At 44.2% G+C, this 23000-nt stretch overlaps 1 protein-coding gene across 2 annotated transcripts in view; it reads left to right on the top strand.

The window, feature by feature from the left end:
- The first annotated feature begins 2471 nt into the window (after positions 1-2471).
- PTPRR (protein tyrosine phosphatase receptor type R) overlaps positions 2472-23000 on the top strand; it is a 110717-nt gene continuing 90188 nt past the window's right edge. The window contains exons 1-2 of one of the 2 annotated variants that reach the window (XM_082241101.1): positions 2472-2650; positions 21364-21656. In XM_082241101.1, the coding sequence (XP_082097227.1) occupies positions 2590-2650; positions 21364-21656 (354 nt within the window). In that variant the 5' untranslated portion in view covers positions 2472-2589. Of the gene's footprint in view, positions 2651-12458; positions 12537-21363; positions 21657-23000 lie in introns of those variants that run through there. The other variant, XM_082241102.1, reaches the window with a different exon arrangement.

Genomic DNA, 23000 nt, shown 5'->3' with positions numbered 1-23000 from the left:
TTTGGGATTTGAGGAGGAGATATCATCAGACTACTCCCTTCCAAACAAAGCCCCATAAGGCCTTTCCTTGGCTGTAAATGTTGCACATTTCCTTATAGATGGCTGCTACCTTGTGGACAAAATACATAGCAGGACTTTTTCAATCGGGGTGCCAACCCTGTGGGGTACCTTACTTCCTGACCCAGCTACCCCCGACATTCAACATTTTTAGGTCAGTTGTTGTTTGTATCCTTTTCTGGTTTTGCATTAAAATTGTTGTCATCGTCGTCTCCCCTCCGCCCCCCCCCCCGATCTGCTGCTCCATTGTTTTCATGAAAAAGATTTTTTAGCTTTATATTTTACCTGGATTTAACACCGTGTGTTAAAAGTGCAGAGTAGAAATGTGTCAAATAAATAAAAAAATAAATAAATGTTTTTGTTTTTATCCTTTGAAGCTATGGTTTTATTGTTGCAAATTGGATTTTATTTTATGTTGTCAGCTGCTCTGATTTCTTTTTTTGAAGAAGAGGAACAAAGTTCTTCTTCTCTTCTCTCTTCTCTTCTCTCTTCTCTTCTCTCTCTCTCTCTCTCTCTCTCTCTCTCTCTCTCTGAAGCAACAAGCAATTTCTTTCACAGTAGTCTTCAAATCTTGGAAATGATGCTCTGCGTGTCATTTATGGATGAGGAAAGGAATTGTGGGGCTTTCTGAAAGCGAAGACTGACTCTGCTGTCTGTAATTGCCTCTTCTTTCCCCAAGTCAGAGTGATTATTGTTGTTTTTGGGCTGGGGAAGGTGTGGGAATTGGCACAAGAGATGGCAACACAGGTGAGATGTAAAACCCAGTTGCAACTGTGGCAAGTCTTGCAGTAGCCCTTCCCGGCCATCAGTGAGCATGTGCTATTATGAATGTCTCTAACAACTTTGTGTGTATGTGTGCACTCACATGTTTCCTGCTTGGCAGGGGGTTGGACTCGATGGCCCTTGTGGTCTCTTCCAACTCTATGATTCTATGATTCTATGTGACCCTTAAAACACATCTGATATGGATTGACTGTGGAAATAGCACACATTCCCTCCCTCCAAGTCAAGGTGAAAATGATGCTGATGATGCTGATGACTCCATTTATATGCCACTTTTCCTCCCAGGAGCTCCTGATGGCATACATGTTCCTCGACCCCCAAATTTAATCTTCACAAAAACCTTGAGGCTGAGATATTAACAACTGGCCCAAAATGCACCCAGTGAGCTTCCAGACTTAACATGGCTATGAACCCTGATCTCCCAGGTCCTAGTACAACACTTTAACCACTACTTCTGATGTTGGCACACTCAGTCAAATTCAGTCAGAAATTCTCCAGCATTTCCTTTTTGAATTCTATGGGGAAATCTGTTATTTGTTCATGGATGGGAATAAATGCATGACACATAAGGTTGCTATGTTTGCCTTAGCAGCCCAACAGCTCAGACAAAATATAATTTTACCACATGGGGAGCCATGTGCTGATGACCACCTCTGCTAAAATGTACCGTACAGTGGTATCTCGGGTTAAGTACTTAATTCGTTCCGGAGGTCCGTTCTTAACCTGGAACTGTTCTTAACCTGAAGCACCACTTTAGCTAATGGGCCTCCCGCTGCCATTACGCCGCTGCTGCACAATTTCTGTTCTAATCCTGAAGCAAAGTTCTTAACCTGAGGTAATATTTCTGGGTTAGCGGAGTCTGTAACCTGAAGTATATGTAACCTGAAGCGTATGTAACCCGAGGTACCACTGTACTTCATTTCTGCAGCAGCCAGTGGTTTCTAACAAATGCACCTGACTGACAGACAGACTGAAGCAGAAAAATCCCACACATGCCTCTCTCCCCCTTTATATAATATTACATGTAAAGTAGTAATATGCTGAACTTTCATGGCACTCAAATTCAACTGTCTGAGGTGGCTGCAACATGGCCCTCTCACTTTGCCTCATGGTAGGGCTGGCTCAGCTGGCTGGAACAGTTTTTATGGAGTTGGAGGCAGAGTGGGAAAATATGTTGGTCACTGCTTGGGCAACTGTAGAGAGTTAACCCAACTGTCTGTGTATCACAGTATGCAAAGTGGGTGGATGGGTGAAAATAAGGGGTGGAGGAATAGCTCAGTGGGTAAGCATGAGGCTCTAAATCTCAAGGTCGTGGGTTTGAGTCTCATAAGATCCCTTCAAACTGCAGGGGGTTGGGCTGGATGACCCTCGCGGTACCTTCCAATTCTGACCAGCTGTGGCAGCTGACTGAGAGAGCTGGTCTCTAGGCTCTTCTATTGCTCCTTCTTCCCCGTCCTCAACTGCCTTTCCAGACCCAGGGATGCCCCCTCTCCTCCCAGCTCCCCGAGCCTGTCCACTTGGATGCCTGCCTGCCATCATCTAAGCGCCCCTCCGGGCAGCCCCTTCCGCCGGCAGCTGGCTCGGCCGGCCAAGGGGCCGTCGCTCGGCTCGCTGCAGCTGCGCACGCGCCGTTTCCCCCAGCGTGCTCATTAACCAGGAAGGAGGAAAACCTGATGGGAAGCAAAACCCCGAGCGCGGTCAGAGCGAGCGAGGCGGAGATCGGCGCTCTCCCAGCCGCAGGCGCGCACCATGTGGACGACAGCAGCCTGCCTGCCCGTGGCGTGCCTCTTGCTCCAGCTCCAGGCTGCAGGTAAACACGCAAGAGGACCCAATCTGGCCGTGCTAGGATGGCGTGCAGAGCAGCCGAGGCTTGGGCTAGGAGGGTTGGAAGGGGTCTCTCTGAGCGCCCGGGCACGTTGAGAGGGAGACAGGGAGGGAGAATCGGGGCCATTAAACCACCTGTTGGGTGGTCCCCCTCCTTGGGTGCGGGGCCACCATCCTTTATTGGCGTCCCACGAAGGCTTTTGGGGATGAAAAACGAGCAAAGAGGTGTTGGATCCTCCCCGCTGTTCATCTGCGCGTTTTTGTGGGTCATTTGCTTTTGCGCGTTCCAAAGCTTGTTCGCTTTAGTAGAGGCAGACCATCTGGTTTGCAGCTCCGGCGACGTGTTTTAGCCCCGCCGTAATCTGGGGTAGATTCGCCTCCAGCTCTCCCCCAGCAGCCCGGAGCTGCTTCTCTCGAAAGCTGAAGATCCCTCTTTTGTTCGGGAAAAGTGTCTGTTTTCTACCTAGACAGGAGCAGTTTGGGGGAGCGGGTGGGGCTGTTTTCTGTCGGTGTTGTCTGGTGTGGGCGCCTCTGTCCGTCTGTGTACAGTGCATGTTTTCGGGTTTCAGCACCAGGGTCAGCGACAAGCCGAAATACCTAGAAATGCGAAGCAGCGGGGAACCGGGCCAGACAATTCTACATCTTGCAATCATATGGTCCCCGCTGTTCTGAGCTCTGTTAATAAGAAATACGGTAATTCAAAACAACACAGCATTGCAAACGCTCAGCGGCTGCCCTTCCAGGTAACAAGAGATCGAAGGACTAGAGGTTTATGCCTGTGCACGTTTCTTTTTTCTTTTTTTTCCAGGGGGAAATCGCACAAGTCATTATTGTAGCATGATGGAGGCTGCGCTTTAAATGCGTGCTGGGATGTGGAAGTAGCATTTTAGGAAAGGTGAAATCCTGCTGCGACAGCTCTCTCTTGTGCAATAGCCGTACAGCGGGGATAATAAATCCCCTCTCTGCTTACCTAGCAAAAGCTTTGCCGCCTTCGGGGAAACGCTGCAATTAAAGCATTACAGCCCCCTTTTCAATCTTGGCCATCGGTTTTAGACTAGTTATTATATGCTTGAATTTCTGCACAGAAAGAGAAAGATGGTTCAAAGAATATCGCAGTCATCTTGGGCTACTGATCCCCGTCATTTAAAGTGCAATGTCCTCATTTTAAACAGAAGGACCATTACTTAAAGATAACTCTCTGTTAATAGAACCACATCATCACCTCATTTCAGCAAACATTGCTGTTCAGTTCTTCCTGCAATGAAAATGGATGTCGTTTGCTAAGGAGCTTCACTCCCAGTTTGTCTGAGTGGTCTTACATGGCTACAGTTTGGTAGTGGTGGTGTGGTGGGGAGATGTTAGTTGCCCGAGTGGTTTGTTTGGAAAAATCGAAGAAGGAAAAATCTTGCGGACTCAATACCTCACTAATCACAGGCTCACACTGATTTGGAGTTGAGCATCCCTCCCCCAGCTGGTCACATTTTGTTGCATAAAACTCAGGTATTGCATAAAACTCAGGTGTTTAAGCATGTAACTCTTTTACATGCCTTTTCAGAAGCAAATACTGTTGCATTCAATGGGAATAACTCTTTTAGGATTGCAGTTTTGAGTCATCTGTCTAATACTGGAATGATGTACCTTCTCTCACTCCTGCTAGTTTAATGCAACATTTTTATAATCTCTAATTGTATCTAGTTAGTGTTGGATGATGGAGGCTATGAGGCTGCAACCCTGTATCTACCGTGCTTACCTGGGAGTAAGTTCCACTGGACAACCGTGAAACTTACATCTGAATATATATTATAAGACTGTTCAGTGAGAACCCTTAAAGCCCTGAGCGCTCTCTGTAGCTCTGCATTCGTATGGATGGTTTGCCCCTGGAGGGCTTCCACCTGTGGACCTCCATCTTCACAGGTGGACCTTTCTCTCCACAATAACCTCTGGCCCCTGGGATGTACTCTTGGGGACTGCAACGTTGCACCCTAAAACCAACTATAAAATGCAAAATATTTCAGAGCTACAATATAGTGGAAACAGAGACTGGTGCAGCAGATAATACAAATTGTGGATCAGATAAACCTAAAGCCTACCAAAGGAAATGGTTTTTGCCCTATGGCATAAGAGAAGCTGCCAACTGAGCCTCACAGGGCAAATACTTCTAGAGTTTAAGTGTGGCCACAGAATGGCCCTCAACTGATCTTCTGCCATGGCTGAGACAATCTAAACTTGCATGTCTGCATGTGTTTGGATAGTAGTCACCTAAAGTTTACTTGGAGTAGACCCATTGAAATGACAGCATATGACTAAGCTAAGTCTATTAATTTTAGTGGGTCTACTCTGAGTAAAACTTAGCTGACTATTATCCTTTATTTTTAAATAAAATGTTAAGACCCCTGAAGCTCAATCCAGAAGAGGATAGGTAGATCACTGCCACTTTTTTTTTTTTTTTAGTGGGAGTAGATCACAGTCTCTTGGGAGTTGGACATGCCTGGACTAGAGGAAAGGAGAGCCTGTGTGTGTTCAGCTGTAGATTCTCCCCACCGTCAGGAACTTTACATCAGGTGGATAGGTTCTGCTTGTAGGCACATAGGTTGCCCTTTTTGGTGGTCTGCTGAATGGGCAGTCGCACCTCCTCATGGACAAGCACATCTACGTACTTTGAGTGTGTAGGCGTAACTATTGAGGAGCCATTCGATTTGCTTAGGATTGCATCTGTGCAGCCCATTCCAATGGAAACCCATTATTTCATTTGAATCTTATTTCATGAATCAATATTCTTAAGAATGTAGTCTTGTGCTTAAGGTCTTGCCCTATAAGCCATCTAGCTGGAGTAAGCCACAAGTAAATGAGTTTAGGATCACAACCTACTAGGCAAAGGATAGCTCAGTTGGTAGAGCATGAGACTCTTAATTTCAAGGTCATGGGTTCAAGCCCCATGCATTGCAGAGGGTTAGACTACATGACCCTTGCAGTCCCTTCCAGTTCTATGAACCTGTGTCTTTTAGTTCTCATGGTGGAAGTAAGCCCGTGTCTAAGCAGCACTGCTTCATAATGCTTCTCTATTAAAAACAACAACAACGACAACTTTGCACATAAAATACTTGGTGTCAGGGAAGAGTTCTAGCTTAGCCTTCTCCAAGACATTCTGGTTTTCTAAGTGAGAGGATTATTATTTTTAATGGAGTAATTTTCACTCTGGAGAGCCCTCACGTGCCGCCTAAAACTGTACCTCCCTGATGCATGGCTTGATATTATGCACACAAATTTTGATGGCCTTCCCCATATTGCTCTTGTGATACACCTAACTACGATTCCTGGATCTCTTGCATACAGCAAAAGAGGAATCTGGCCAACAAGATTGTGAAATTCATCTAATCACGGACTACAGTTATGAATTATACATGGTGGTTTCCATCTATAGCCATCAGCTGCATTGCACTTAGTGCGGCCGTGAGTCTCTCATTATATCCCTCTGTGAGATGTGGCTGAAACATCTCTGGTTCTCAGTATGGCTCCCATTCTGTGGTACAAGCGGAGACATTTTCAGTGTTAACAATAAGCAACACATTAAAAAAAACTCTAGCATTCACTAAGCTAGGAAGGAAAATAGGTTTGTGGGCTTTGATTAGCTGAGCTCCAGGATGCCATTGGCCAGAAGTTTGATTCCTGTTGTTGTTGTTGTTGTATGGGAGAGATCCAAGAACCATATAGTTTGGTTTATTGCAACAGCAATAGAAGAAAGCTGATTGAAACAAAGTGACTGTGCTTTGGGCGCGAGAGGATGGCCCCCAGCTGTGCCGCGGTTTAAATCTCCTTTGGCCACGCCTCCCTCCAGTGCTGATTGGCTGGTGGGGTCCCGCCCATGGGTGGGATGGGTGGGACCCCGCCCCTGCATTGATCTCCGCCCCCAGTTGGATCCCTGCAAGGCCCTAGGCCCGGCCACAGCGCTGCCCACCAAAAAGTTAAGCAGACTTAAAAAACATATAGGCTGTACAGCGTCTTTAGAGCACATCTTATCCCATTGACTGGGTGTGGAGGATGCCCTATGTAAGTGAAAGGCTTGCACTGACAAGGCCTACAGGTTAATAAAAAGAATGCCACATAGGTTTGTTGGTTTAGTAAAAAGGCAGCAAGGTGATATACAGCATACAAAATTACAGTAAGATCAATAAAAGCACCAGTAAAATATATAAATAAATACCGGTTGGTAAAAAGAAATTCACATTGTAAAGGCATGTTTGAATAACACAGTTTTTGGGAGACATCTTAAGGAAGGCAGTAATGATATCTAAAACTGGTAGATATATAAAGTACTGTGCCAAACACCTACCTTGGAGTATTTATTTACATTAGAGTATTTATTTAAAGGCTATGAGTGCAATTCAGCTCATTAAAATGAATTGGCACAAGCTGCGTAACTGCTGGATTGCAGCCAATGAATCAGATCTATAGGGCAGATCCGTCCCTGTCCTTTACTGGATCCTGGACATTTGGGGAAGGTTTTGGGTAGTTTTGTTCAGCATTAGAACTTGGTTACCACCACTAGGAGATGATTGATTCAGAAGATCTTTATGTAAGCCTCTAAAACAAATCTATCGGGTCACATTAAAGCTCTCAACAAGAATGCTATGCTGACAAATTATCCTGAATTTTTCAGCCATTCTACCACAAATTTCTGTAAAAGTCTCATGAGTGGAATTCAGGACCTACCGTACCTCTGGCATGGCCAAAGGATGCTTTCATTCTACAAATCCAGTGTTCTGCACGCTTGGAACAGAGGAAGCTGCCTTCTTTGAAGCCAGGCTGATGGTCCATCAGGCTCACAATTGTTGACACTGACTGACAGCAGTTCTTCAGAGTTTCAGACAGGGATTGAACCTGGGTCCTTTTGCATGAGAAGCAGATTGTCTGCCACTGACTGGGCTATGACCTTTCCTTGGATGGCCATGCTACCTGAAAACTCTATGTTGTCCTAGCGTTGGTTTTTCATAAGTTCAAGGACCCTGCCCACCATGTGCCTGACAGCTGTGCATTGTTGTTGTTGTTTAGTCGGTTTGCTTTTATAGAAATCAGCACAGAAATAAATAAAGGAAGCACTTCCCTTAAAAGCAAAACCAGTGAGTGAACCGATCTTAGGGGCTCAGCAACCACCCTCCCTACTTCCCATGCTTCGATCAAAACCCAGGGGAATACATCATGAGAACTCCTCCCTTGAGTTATTTTCCTCCCCAGAACAGGAAGAACAGGCAACTCTGTAGGCTGCAGAGCCCTGAAGAAATGTTTCATGGGATGCAAAAACACCCACACTACCCACATCGACCTCACAGGAATAAAGCAAGCTCAATACTGCACCCAACCTGCCAGTGAGGTAGAAAAACAGAAGGCTCATTCACAGGTGAAGATAACTTTTAGAAATTGGGGGGACGGGTTTCAGCACAGCACTAGCCAACAACGATTTGTTTTAGTTTACTTTATTTTATATCCTATATTTTAATTGGTGCAGGACCCAAGGCAGATCACAACAAGAATAAAAAACAGATGCAGCTAAGAACATGCATAGAACAGTTAGGAAATTTTGCATATTAAAACCAGCTGAATCAAAACAAGTTAAAAGCATCCAAAAGCACAAGAGGAGAAGAAAATGTACAACACCCACCATTAAAGGATCTTGTCACAACAGCCAGTTAATGGCCGAAGACCCTTCTAAACAAAAAAGTCATTGCTTGCTGGTGAAAGAAAACCAGAGAGGGGGCCAGCCTGGACTCCCATGGAAGGGAGTTTCAAAATCTGGGAGCAGCCCTCGACAAGACTCTCACATATCCTCACCAAATGTGTGGTGAGGGTGACAGGACAGAGAAAAGTGTCTGCTGAAGATCTAAAAACCCAAGTAGGCTCAGATAGGTTTGGAACATAGGAAACCACCTTATATGGATTCAAGCCAGTGGTTCATCTGGTTTGTACTGACTGAAAGTCGCTCTCCTGGCTTTCAGAAAGCAGTCTTTCCAGCATTACCAGGAAATGGATGGATTGAATCTGTGACCTTTTAATAATCATAATAATTTTATTATTTATACCCTGCTCATCTGCCTGGGTTTCCCCAGCCACTCTGGGCAGCTTACAGTACATATAAAAACATGGTAAATCGTCAAATATTAAAAGCTTCCTGATACAGGGCTGCCTTCAGATGTCTTCTAAAAGTTGTGTAGGTCTTTATTTCCTTGACATCTGAAGAGAGGGTGTTCTGCAAGGAGGGTACCACTATTGAGAAGGCCCTCTGTGTGGTTCCCTGTAACTCCACTTCTTGCAGTGAGAGAACTACCAGGAGACCCTCAGAGAAGGACCTCAGTGTCCGGGGGGTGGAGATGCTCCTTCAGGTATACTGGGCTGAGGTCATTTGGGACCAATACTTTGAATTGTGCTCAGAAATGTACTGGGAGGCAGTGAAGATTCTTTTGGACCAGTGTTTTATGGTCCCGGGGCTACTCCCAGTCACCAGTCTAGCTGCCGCATTCTGGATTAGTTGTAGTTTCCGAGTCACCTTCAAAGGTAGCCCCATGTAGAGCACATTGCAGTAGTCCAAGCGGGAGATAACCAGAGGATGCACCACTGTGGAGAGACTGTCTGTGGGCAGGTAGGGTCTCAGCATACCAGATGGATCTGGTAGACACAGAATTGACCTGTGCATCCATGGACAGCAATGAGTCTAAAATGACTGCCAGACTGCACACCTGGTCCTTCAGGGGCACAGTTACCCCATGCAGGACCAGGGAGTCCCCATGCAATAGAGCATATGCTATTGGTGTTTTGGGACTACAACTCCCATCATCCCTGACCACTGGTCCTATTAGCTAGGGATGATGGGAATTGTAGTCCCAAAACATTTGGAGGGCCGAGTTTGCCTATGCCTGGCATACGCTCTACTGACCCTTTCTGGTTTAACTAAAGCAGGGATGGGGAATCTATGGTTCTCCAAATGTTATTGGACTCCAATTCCTCTTGACCCCAGCGAACATAATCAGAAATAACAGGAGATCAAAAACATCAAGGTGTTTGTGAGGCGCAGGTTCACCATCCCTGAGTCTTTATCATCCTGGTGCCTTCCAGAGGTTGCAGGACTCCAGCTCCCACCATCCTCAACTGTTGGCCATGCTGGCTGGGGCCTGATGGGAGTTGTAGTCCAACAATGCCTGGAGAGCACCTGCTTGGGGAAGGCTGATCTTCATATTGCCTACATGCCATGCTCCAGGAACTCTGCCTAAACTGAAACAGAGAAGAACAAAATGTATTATCTTGAGAGAAGAGCTTGTCACCACGGAGGTGGACTGCTCAGTGTGATCCAACTACATTCTACGGGAATGCAATTTCCATGTGCAGAATTATTTTAGGGGGAAGGAGGACTTGCGCTGCTATGTACATCGCAAGTCTACTATGCATATGAAAAGAATATTTAGAATGAGGGTAGCCGACTCTGCTTTGAAACGTGTTTAGAATTCTGCTTCACGGCATTAATTAATTTAAACACTTTCCAGCCATTATCCCTTAAATTTGTTCTGCTGCAGAAGGTTCCCTGCTGAAATTTTATTAGGACATAATCTATGCTAGGAGGATGTAGATGATTATCTTTTTTTCTATGTGAAAGCTCAGCAGACATATTACAAAGTTATTTTTTGCTTTGTTTCAGAAGAAGCTAGTTAGGGTGTGTGCATGTGAAATAGCTTGGTGGTTCTGCGTTGAGAGGGGGTGTACAGTGGTACCTCAGGTTAAGTACTTAATTCGTTCCAGAGGTCCGTTCTTAACCTGAAACTGTTCTTAACCTGAAGCACCACTTTAGCTAATGGGGCTTCCTGCTGCTGCCGCGCCGCCGGAGCACAATCTCTGTTCTTATCCTGAAGCAAAGTTCTTAACCTGAAGCACTATTTCTAGGTTAGCAGAGTCTGTAACCTGAAGCGTATGTAACCCGAGGTACCACTGTATGTGTTATTACATTGAAAAATATCTTCAAATCTGTAGGATGGAAGAATATCGGTAGAGAAGATTCTGACCAATCCAGGACTTGTGTGGTAATATATGGGCTGAGTGGACTCAATCTCACTTTAGAAATGTGATGGAGCGGTTGCATAATTGTTGTTGTTGTTTCAAAGCACACACATATTTTATTATGCTGCCACCATACCCCTGTTGGAAACCAATGCAGTGGCACGTTGAAATCTGCCTTTATGCACATGGTAAAGCAATCAAATGAGCACTGCATGGTGCAAGTCATATTGATTGATTTCCTGACATTTCTATCCTGCCTTTGTTCTGTTGTGAAAATCACGGTTCCTCAGCAGTTGCCTATCAGGGCATTGACCCAAACCCAGACCTGATTAGCATCAGCAAGGTGCTAGCTTTATGTGTCTTCAGACCATAGCCTGTCAGCACCGCTGTAATCCAGCAGACAGAGATTTGAGACTGAGATTGAGGAGGCCTGGGTTCCACGTGTCCTGCAGATCTTAGTATGATCCTAAGGAGATCTTTATCTGTCAACTGAGAAGAGTGATGAACTGGGATATATTTGGAGATTTCTTCCCATTGTACATGAAACTTGAGAAAGCCTCTCCCAGTCAGTGTGGACAGCACTCAAGTAGATGGACCAATGGTCTGATTCAGTATAAGGCAGCTTTGTACATTGCTAATGGGATGGGGGTGACGCTGTGGGTTAAACCACAGAGCCTAGGACTTGCCGATCAGAAGGTCGGTGGTTCGAATCCCCACTACGGGGTGAGCTCCCATTGCTCGGTCCCTGCTCCTGCCAACCTAGCAGTTTGAAAGCACATCAAAGTGCAAGTAGATAAATAGGTACCGCTCCAGCGGGAAGGTAAACGGCGTTTCCGTGCGCTGCTCTGGTTCGCCAGAAGCGGCTTAGTCATGCTGGCCACATGACCTGGAAGCGGTATGCCAGCTCCCTCGGCCAATAAAGCGAGATGAGCGCCGCCACTCCAGAGTTGGTCACGACTGGACCTAATGGTCAGGGGCCCCTTTACCTTTACCTTTACCTTTAATGGGATGGTACATATAGGAGTAAATGGTACTTCTGATAGCTTCATTTATTTTACTTAATGCCATGTGAAGAACAAGCAAAAAATAAATTTATATTCAAAAACAAGTGTGGTTAATGCAGAAGGCAGACACTCCGGAATATCTAACACATGAACACAGCCTTGGCTGCATGAAAATAATCCCAAATTCATTCCTTGTAAAGTGAGATTATCCATTCTGTTCAATGAAATCTCAGGGACGATGAAAAAAGGCACCTTCTGGAAAATGTCCAAGTTTTGCGCAACATTAAATGAATCAATATTCTGTGTATGAGTGAGTCAGGATTGTGAATGCATTAGGGACCAATCCATCAACTCTTAATTCACATGAGTGTACCACAGAAATCCAATTGCCCGCAATATCAGATTTCCACTTCACCTAAAAGTTGATTGTGAAATACATCTCTATGGTCAGAAGCTCAAATAAGCCCTTTTTGGTTCTGAACCCTAAAATGCTGCCTTGGTCATGAGCTAAACACATATGGGTGATTTATTCTCAGTGACTTCTAGGCTGTCAGATTTTTGCTTAAAAGTGTACCGAACAGTATTTTATTATTTCACAAAGTATATTTTAAATGCATGTTAAAATATGCAAAATCAAGGAAGAGCTTTGCTCTGGATGCAGTGGATTTAGGGGAGGGGAAATGCAGGCAATGAGTCTGTCGCAACTGGCATGTGACCTCCTGGCCATTTGAGATGGATTTGTTAAGCAGATATTACAGATGCCAGGGATGCTAGCTCCAGATGGCTCTGTACTCAGTTGGACATTGAACATCATTTGAAAGCATCCTTTGGGTAAATATGTTCTATGCTTTGGTTTGTTTAATTGGGAAAGGGGATATAATTAAAGCAAGCTATTTGTCTAAGCAGTTTTTAGTAGAGTTGTCCATGGAATCAGATATGTGCGTTTACTTATGGGGTTTGAGATGGGGAGAACACACTCTTTATACTCACACTGCTTCCTCTGCCTTCAATTATCAGCAAAATATTGCAAGCAGACGTAACTCTAAGTAGGCTTTAGAATTCAGTCCTCCAAGTGGCACCCGGTTTGTTATCTTTTTGGCACCAACTGAAGATGTATTTGTATTTATTTAGGATTAATAGCGATTATTATAATAGGTTTTTGTGTGTTTTTTACCCTTCCTGGCTCTGGGTTTCTATGGTTTTTAAGAACAACTTCTTTTTTTAATGCTTTTAATTTACTTGGTATATTTTGCTATTGATGACCGTTGTTTTAATTGATTGCTTTAATGGTTAGGCTCCCTGATCTTCTTAAGATTGAATCAAAACACTGTAAATAAATGACTACTTCTATCCGTGTCTCGTTTTAACTAGGGGTGGAAGACCTGTGGCTCTCTGAATGCTGATAGACTCCAGCTCCCAGCAGGCATGGTAAAAATGCTCAGGGATTATGGGAGTTGCAGTCTAGCAACATGTGGAGGGTCACAGGTTTCCAGCCCCTGTTGTAAACCATAAGAGTAGGCCAGGTGAATAGAACTTTTGGCCCCCACCCCCAACAAACATGGAAAATGGCCTGGGATGATGGGAACAGTAGTTCAGCAACATCTAGAGGCCCAAAGCTTCCCCACATGTGGAACAGGTGATGTGATAACGATTATCATCAGTGCACACATAAAGGTAAAGGGTAAAGGGACCCCTGACCATTAGGTCCAGTCGTGGCCGACTCATACTTGTAAGATTAAAAATGGTAGCTGGAATGGTCAAACAGGTACATGGGATGCTTAAGGAATATAGAGAGCAACATCACCATGAAGCACAGAATCTCTTCTTTGAAGTCAGTTGAGATCTATGAATTTCCAAACCCAAGTCCATAATAGTCCAAAGCTGGATGCGTGCACACTTTCTGTGTAGAGTTTAAGAATACAAGTTATGTGGTGGGGCTGAGTACAACTGAAGTCGGGGTTAGATGTACTGTATTTACTCAAATGTAACACACATTATTATTTTTTGGCCAAATTACGTCACAAAAATTAGGGCACACATTAGATTTGATGGCGCCAGCAAATACTTTTTTGGTTTCAAGGTTTTGAAAACTGAGGTATGCATTAGATTCGATGGTGCGTAAGATTCACGTAAATATGGTAGTAGTTTGGTTGTCTTCATGAGAATCAGTGTGATCTAGGGATATGAGAGAAGGCTTGAAAGATGAGGAATCTGGATTTGAACCCTGACTGGGAGAGTTTGGAGCATCAGTCCTCTAAAGCTGTTCAGTGGTAACAACAGTGATGTTCCTTGCAGTGTGTGTAGGAAACTACAGACACAATCTTATGCAAACTGGCATGGTCAGTTGAACTCAGTTGGACTTTCTTCTGAGTAAACATGCTTTGCCTCATGCCACGTGTAAGATAAACACTAGAACACACTCTGCACAAAGACAGCAATAAGGAAGTTGGCCACAGGTCCATGCTTTTCCAGTGTTTAACATGGAAACTGTATGCTCCTATAAAATTGTGGCCAGTTTTGGAGGGAGGGGAAAGGAAGCAGTGAGCCTGGCATGGTGCGGACACAGCTGCAGGAGCACGGAAATGGCTCCGCTGCCATGCCTGCACCTGCCAAGCTCCTTACTTATAGAAGGAGCTATAAGTAGCCCCCTTCCTCCTCCTGGTGCTGAACGGTGTTTGAAAGGTGGGAGAGGAAAGTAGCCCCACTCAGCTGCCCCACCAGTTGTCTTTTTTTCCACTGTTGAAGAAAAAAGGGCATGGGAACCTGTAGTTTCAGAAACAAAAGTTAGTACTTGTTAGGAGGAGATGGCATCATAAAGATTTTTATTTTTTCTTATTGCAGTAGGACACTAGGACAAAAATAGCCACCGAAAGATTAACAACTCTGTCACGAGTTCTCACTCGTTAGATTTGCCTCCAACTGTCAATTAATGGTCCAGTTGATTAATCTGATTAAAACTCGCAGTCCTGATTTATTAGGAGTAGTCTTCGTTGTTAAGTGCATTGAATAGGAGGATAGAAGAGGCAGCCTGTTCTCTCAGTAGGAAGCACCATCTGCTGTGAAGAGGTGGCGAGTGGGATGTCGGGTCAATTCAAAACCTATACAGAGCAGCCAATGGATTTTATTGATAGCTATAGTGTGTGTGTGTGTGTGTGTGTGTGTGTGTGTGTGTGTGTTGAGGAATGAGGGCATAAAAAATACCTGAAACACAGGTCTGAATGGTAGGTCAGATCTAGATTGAGAAAAGAAACCAGGAAAGCGACAGTGGTGATAAGAGACAGAAGCTGCCTTAAGAAAAATAAATCTCTTTCAGTTTTCAACAGTAAACAAAGGAAACCCAATTTCAATTAGAATGACACCCAATCACAAAAGGAGCCAATACTTTCAAACTTTTTCCATCACTACACTGAGATCAGGTGATTGTATGAAAAGGATTTTATGTGGAAACAGGAAATTCTTTCTCTTTTTCATTTTAGAGAAAGACAAAGCATATTAGGGGGTAGGTTCTGAATTTTTTCTATTTTTCAGAGCCTATCTGCATGGTAGGTTCTGAAAAAGAAAGTCCTCAAGGTTGGGAAACTTGGGTGTGAAGTAGGTTTCCATTCCTGAACATCCCCATAGACCCAAGATAATTACTAGAGGATAAAAGTGAAATAACCTGCCATTAAGATGACTAATTATAATTCACTGGATTTTATTCACACCAACAGAATGGCAGATACCATGTGTCGTTGCCTCTCACTAAGAGGAATAATCCATCCCTGCGAGGTCAAAATTCATATGACCAAATTGTCCCAGTGGGAATGTGGGGTGAGGTGTGATGAAAGGATTGTGCGATTCTTCACCCTGACTGTAATTCCCAAGTCAACCTGTATTTAATGTTGTGAAGCTACTGAAAGTTAGCTGAATGAAAAACCTGGATGCTCACTGAATAGTGAGCGATGAAGCAGTCATATTACCCCAAGGGTGGAAAACCTTCATCCTGGGAGCTGAATGTGACAATTTAGGCCTCTCTGTCTGGCCTTTCTCCCTAGGCCACATCTATCACTGATCCAAGTGCTTTTGCCTGGCTAAAATGCTTCCTTGATGCCCTGGCTCAGTTGGTAGAGCATGGGACTCTTAATCTGAGGGTTGTGGGTTCAAGCCTTGTTTTGGGCAAAAATATTCCTGCATTACAGGGGGTTGGACTACAAGATTCTTGGGGGTCCTTCCAATTCTACAGTTCCATGATTTTAACTCTGATAATGCCTCTTGTGTGTCTGGATTGAAGGTACGATGTGTTTGAATGTGTGCAAAAACTAGCCTAGTGTACAAAGCTAAACGTCGTATTTGTTGCTTCACCCACTTCTGCCTCTGACCTCCACACCACCAGCAAGCAGCATTCAAAAGGTTGCCCAGAAGTGATGGGGTAGTGACATGGCATTCAGACTGAAAAATGTTGCCCACCCCTTCTGTACAAGCAAAACACACAGTTTCATCAATCCACATTCCCACCATGTCAGAGTCGTGGTGTAGATACCAGGGAAGTATAACAAAGGGATCCAAAAATGTTGTTTGGCTCTACGTTTTCATGGCACTGACTCAAAATGATTACTGTTCTAAAAATAGAACTGACCACTTTTGCAACAAAGGGAGAGAATGTTGGGAGTCTGGAAGAAGAATTCCATTTCTGGAAGAATTATTTCTGTGGGAAACAAATTATGCTATAAATATTAACTGATGGCCTTTTGTAGCTGCTCAAGGACCTGGAATATTAGGCAGCTGAAATGGGCTGTGTATGTTTCCAGAGCTATAGAGGTAGTGTCGGTGCATTGTTATGCTTATGTATAATTATCTTGACAGGTGTCAACTCGGATTTCTTTGATGTGAACACCTGCCCGTTTGGTGCCTAGACTGCAAGCCTGAATCTAATATCTAATGGCTACTGAAATATATATAAATGTCAATCACTCTTGGCTTGATTTTTTTTGTTTTTGTTTCGTTACAGGTTTCTTTTTTTGTTTTTCCTGGCTTGCTCACCTAGTTGCAAACCTGTTGCCTGGTTCTCTTTCTACAAAAGCATAGAATTAAATGTCACCTGAACACAACTAGAAAAGCACTCACTTGCATAACTGTCCCACTGCATCTGTTTGCAAGATCTGAGTTTTGGAATCTCCTTGAGCATCCAGAAACTCTGCATAGTTCTTGGGGGGTTTTCTTCTTCTTCCATGGAACTTCAGCTTCCTTTATTTTTACATCACAGTTCTAAAGTTCAGATGCTACAATTGCACTGGCCATCCATCCATCTATCCTTTCCCCCTCTCTCAGGTTACTGAATTTTTTCTCACTACTAACTCTGCTATACTCAGCCTTGTCCATCACTTACCAAAGTTCAGATGCTGCTACTGCACGTGGTCTTCCATCTACCCATCCATCCTTACCCCCTCTCTTAGGTTACTGAACTACTTTCTGGCTATTTAACTCTGTTTTATTTTGCCTTTTCCATCACTTACCAAAGTGAAGTGACAGACTGCAATTCAGTCTACAGCAGGAGACTTAATATTCTTGAAGTCTGGGCATGTGAGAGTGTTAACATATTATCTCATACACATGGAGAATGATAATGTTCAGTTGTCCTTTTGTGTTACTGAATTCACATGATTCCTCCTCCACCCAGCAACCGAAAATTAAGACAAGTCAAAAGTGTTTTTTACCGTAAAAGCTTGTCTGAAATTGTCTAATGATTCTGACCTCTTCCCATATAATGTGTTCTTAAAATAGGGAAATATCAAAATTTGCCTAAACAGACCTTCCTTCCTAGAGCTAATAGAGTCTGCAGTGGAGGGTGCTATTTTTCTAGTAAAAGAGGTGTTGGAACTCACCATGAACACCTCCCTTCTTTTCTTATAAGGGCAATGGTGCCCACATGAGAGGTGCCAAAACTCGGTTCTGGTGAGTTCTGGCTGGAAATAAAGCCCTGGTTATACTCTTTTCCATGGGATTCATAGTCCCAATAAAATCCACCCCTGCTCTCTGCTTCTTCTTGTTTTAAGGACACAGCAACAAGGGATGCATTTAGCTTCATATCTAGTTTTACCTTTAGCCCGGGCTAGGGTGGAGTATGGGACGTGGGTGGCGCTGTGGGTTAAACCACAGAGCCTAGGACTTGCCGATCAGAAGGTCGGTGGTTCGAATCCCCACAACGGTCCTGTTGCTTGGTCCCTGCTCCTGCCCACCTAGCAGTTTGAAAACACGTCAAAATGCAAGTAGATAAATAGGTACCGCTCCGGCGGGAAGGTAAACGCCATTTCCGTGCGCTGCTCTAGTTCGCCAGAAGCGGCTTAGTTATGCTGGCCATATGACCCGGAAGCTGTACACCAGCTCCCTCAGCTAATAAAGTGAGATGAGCGCCGCAACCCCAGAGTCGGTCACGACTGGACCTAATGGTCAGGGGTCCCTTTACCTCTTTCCTCTATGTTTGTTTCGAAGCACCTTCCCCCTGTATACTCCTGTAACAAGCATAGAGGAAAGATTTCAGGAGTTCCTTTCTTTTAGAATTCTTAGCTTCTCAGATTTGTACTCCACCCTAAAGTAAAGGTAAAGGGATAGGAGAGGGAGCCCGCCCTAGATAGCCAGCCCAAGAGGGTAGCAAGATGAGACTGTTGCTAGGGCTCCCAAGCCCAAAAGGGTCACAAACTAGCTTCAGTGCCCATCAAAGAGGACTGGAGAGAGAATGAAAGAATGCCGTGCCTCTTCTAGGTTAAAGGGACACACAGTGAACTTGCTTGGGTCATGGGTCCACCAACTCCTGGAGCTGGTTCTGCCCTGTACAAAACCTCTTAAACTCCCCATGCACAGAATAGCTGAGGCTCCCTCTTTTCCGTGCTAGTTTTCCACAGGAAGTTTTGTGTTGCCCTGAGGGACCATCCCTCACGGCATTGGAGCACGACGCTGTGTTTCTGTCATGCACCAGCATAGACTGATACACTGAGAGTCAAAAGTCTGCTCTGTTGCTTTGTTTTTTTCCACGCACGCTTAATAATGACAAACAGGAATCACATTAAGCAAGCCTTAACAGCTTCCATTCACTCTGCATCCTCTGTGCAAGCCAGATGGTTATGAGCATGTTTTGTGCTTTTTAAAGTGTAGGCAACATTCAGCGATTAGTCAAGTCCTTTCATGAAGCGGGAGATTTTTGTGTGGGTTGCCGTTCTGAGGCCAAATTCTGATCTCACCGATACGACCGGATCCAAAGACCACTAATATCAAAGGGAGACTTCCCACTGACTTCATTTGACTTTGATTCAAGCCCTTAAAGGCCACTTACATCAATGGGGTTGCTCATATTTTCAAAGAGTGGATGCTGGCTCAAAAAGTTGCTTATGAAACATATTTTGATCAATGATTAAAAAAAACAAACTTCAAAGACTGCAAAAATTGCTCTCCTGGTGTAGTTTGTTTCCGAATTATGTTGAGTAATCAAATCCTTATCCTCTCATCTAGAATAAAAGACTAAATAACTGGTAAGCTACATTGCTTGTTTCCTTTCAGTCCCATATCTGAAGTTGACGGTACAGTATGGACTTTTGTCTTTTACTGAAAGCAGGGAGATATGAAACAATTGAATATTTACGGGATAATCTTGTAACCTTTTCAGGATCGTCACGATATACTTGGGAAATCTTGTACTGATACAATTACATCAACCCCAAGGTCTTCTGCTCCCAATATAACTGGTTAAATACTATGCGCACAAGCCACTGGCCAAGCATTACAGACATGCCAATTCCTTCTTCAACACACACAGAGCATCTCTGTACTATGGGCTGGTGTCAGAGACATTCCCTCCCCCAGGGAATTCTGGGAATTGTAGATATGCAAGGAATGGTTGGGATCTCTAACACAGTGTTCTCAGCTCCTGAGCCAGACTCAGTATTCCAGGATTCCTTGGCAGTTCCTGGATTCTGTACATTTAAATGAGCATGCAACTGATATGGCCATACACTCCTTTCAAGAAGATACAATTTTGGGGTTATAAACTGAAATCGTAGGTGTAAGATCCTGATTTTAATTAGTCACAGATTGCAGGATCTTTCTGCAAGTTCATATTGCTCTGTCTCATGTTACTTTTCGATGTAGCAAACTCACAGGGTTATTTGATGTCTGATGGTAAAGAGCATAAGATTATACCCCCCGAGCTGCGACAGCCTGTTAGTTCTCTGACTCTTCACCTGATATCATAAATACCATGACGGTTATTAGAGATCCCATCGCTATTTAGAGATGTATTTTTCAAGGACAGGTCTATGCTGATATACAAAGTAAAATATTGCCCCAAAAAGCCATCCACCCCATCCTGTTATGCCACCAATATGATACCATTTGGAGGTTGCTTAACTCCATCCCCTATCAGCCCCAGCAATCATAGTCACTGGATGATGGGAGGGCACCCCATCAGGAGGGCACCACACTTTTGTGTTAATCTACTCACAGTCCTTTGCAATCCCCTGCTGTGGCTGTGTTCTGCCTCCACTGTCAGAAGCGGTAGGTTTCCAAAGGCCAGTTGCTGCAAATCCTCAGGTTGTCCTCAGGTCCTGGTTTTGGGCTTCCTGTAGACATCAGGGTGGCCACTGTGGGACATACCTAGGGGTTGGCTAGGTTAGCCCCCACCATGGGTGCAGGCGCAGGGGGCACAAAAATTGCACTTCCCCACTTTGGCTCAGAGTGGCTAGGAGCCCACATGCCTGCACATTCCCTGGGATGCTCCGTTGATCCGGGCAGCCAACATCTTCTTGCCAAGGGCACAAGGTATGGGGGGGGGACCAGTATAGCTCCTTGCCAAGGGCTACATGACTTCTACATTACATTTCTGCATAAATTCCTTGTAATAAGACAGACCTGGAAAATCTTCTGATGCTCACAAAGCTCAAACCCAAGAGCTCGATGCCTTTGACTTCCCCTCCACTTCCAACAAGATGTACCATATATCCATCCTTCTCTGAGCCTAATACTGTCAGGTGGGAGGCCTGCCTTGCTTTTTAAATTCCCAGTCCCCATCTGGTTTTGTTCTCTCCGTGAAATTTGATATCTGGAGACAAGAGTGTGGGGCTGTTTTTTGATCAACAATAATTGTTTCCCCCTTAATCGACAGACAAGGTACAAATTACTTTAATTACATCAGAGATAGGAGCAAACCTCTTCCTCAACCGCAGCTGTTGGGAACATATTTTGAAGAGAGCATCATGTATGTAAAGTGGATTTTTTATTTTAAAAAATGCATCTTGTCATATAGATGGGGAAGAGCTTAGCAAATCCAGTCAAAGATTTAGGCAGTGTGCACATAGTGCATATGGTGGCAAATATAACAAATTTGCAAAAAGTGAAGAATAAGGTTTCTTATGAGCTGTAGTGTGAGCGTTTAAATGACAATGGCAACAAATACAGCCCCACAAAACATTTCAGGCACGCAGCATACCACATTCAAATGTATTTCTCTACATTTTCTCAATACGGTTCATTACTTCAAGATGGTAAGGAAATGGGCATAACCAAAAAATAACTCTCTTTGTTTTCCTTTTTGAAAGAGTCTTGTTTCTGTTTTTGTTTTAAATCATCCTAAATCAAGAAATAGTAAAGGGAAATAATGACTTATCTTCCTCTATCCCCCCCTTTTTAACAGGATGCTTTTCAGGAGACAATGATCACTTCTTGGCAATTCATCAGAGAATGAGCAGGAAGCCAATATTCATTTACCACCATGTGCAAAGTGTCGAGAAAAGTTTGGATACAAGTGATCGGAAGGATTATGGGCACAATTCCCACTTATCTTCCCATGGAAAAATAAGCAAACTGCACCCTGCTGTCATAGTTAAGCCAGCGTACGAACCGTCCCTCAACCTATTAGCTATGACTGGAGATGAGGACCAGGAAGTGGAAAATCTGCCTATTCCAGCAGCTAATGTGATAACTGTGGTAAGTTTTCTCACTCTAAGTTCTGGAATCATAGCTGAGAACCATCTACTCCAGGGGTGAGGAACCTTTGTCCATCCGGGTGTAATTGAAGTCCAACTCCCATCAGTCCAAGCTGACACAGACAGTTGGTGGGGATAATGAGAGTTGTAGCTCACCACACTTTGGGGGCAATGTGTTATCTACTCCTGGTATAGCCTGTTGTTGGTTTTTAGGCTGCTGGTGGAACAAAAGGCAGAGACCATGTATGTTTTAGAAGTTAGGGGTTGAGTGTGATTGAATGATCCTCAACAAAACCGAAACCGTTCCGATGCTGTAGGATACCTTGGGAACATCTGCTTTATTGTCTATAAAATAGACAAACCTAGCTATAACCTGTTCTACATAGAAGGTGATGAAGTGTAAGAAGCCCTGGAGGCTTGCTAGGAAATGAAGAGCAAAATGATGAATGAATTTGAATTTACAAACTTTCCTAGTGTAAAACGAAAAAATGTTGAAGACCACCAACTCAAGACGAAGCTTTTTTGCCATTGGTTGCCCTGGGTGTACTAGAGACAGCATATACAGGACAAACGATCACATTTCCAAGAGAGGAGCAACAGTGGTCATCCCTGACCACTGGGCACACTGAGTGGGCTTATGGGAGTTGAAACCTAGCAATATATGGAGGCTATAAGAAATGCCGCTGAGGAGATGCAGTGATGAGGACATCTGCCTCTCTTCTGTGTAGTTGTTAGAGATACAGCACCAGTGTCAATGAAAATAAGGTGGGAAATCCAACCTTGTGTCTTCCAGATGTTTTGGACTACAACTCCCATCAGCCTTGGCCATCCATGCTGACTGAGATTGATGGGAGTTGCATCCAAAGCACCAGATCAGCAAAGACCAAAAGAATTGCCAAACTTCCTTTCTTTTCCCGCATGTGGATAAAGCTGAGCCTTGCAGGTGGGAGGCAGGCGCACGCTTAACACAGCTACCATAAACATAGCAGCAGCTGCTTTTTAAAAGGAAAATGTGTTGCAATTTGCATGAATTATATGGCAACCCCACATGTGTAGAACAGAATGTGAAAGCTCCCTCAATTTGGCTTGAATTCTTCTACTGTGGGGGGGGGGTTTCGGGTTTTTTGTTTTTTTTACATAAATACCTGAAGCCTGAATTAAGCACATTTGCAGTTGGTCATTCTTACATAACTGCCCTATTAAATCTCCATTAGCTGCCTAGTGAGAGTCCTGACTTCCTCTACTTAATGCATTTGTGCAGAGCAAAGGCTGCTCTCCTGCGAGTGCCGGCCTGACTGAGAGCCATATGGGCAGCAATGGCTGGAGCACAACAGTGTGAATTAAG

Source organism: Podarcis vaucheri (assembly GCF_965113315.1).
Source record: "Podarcis vaucheri genome assembly, chromosome: 10".
In the NCBI taxonomy this organism is placed as follows: domain Eukaryota; kingdom Metazoa; phylum Chordata; class Lepidosauria; order Squamata; family Lacertidae; genus Podarcis; species Podarcis vaucheri.
Note: the sequence above shows the minus strand (reverse complement) of the source record. Positions and strands in the feature narration are given on the sequence as shown.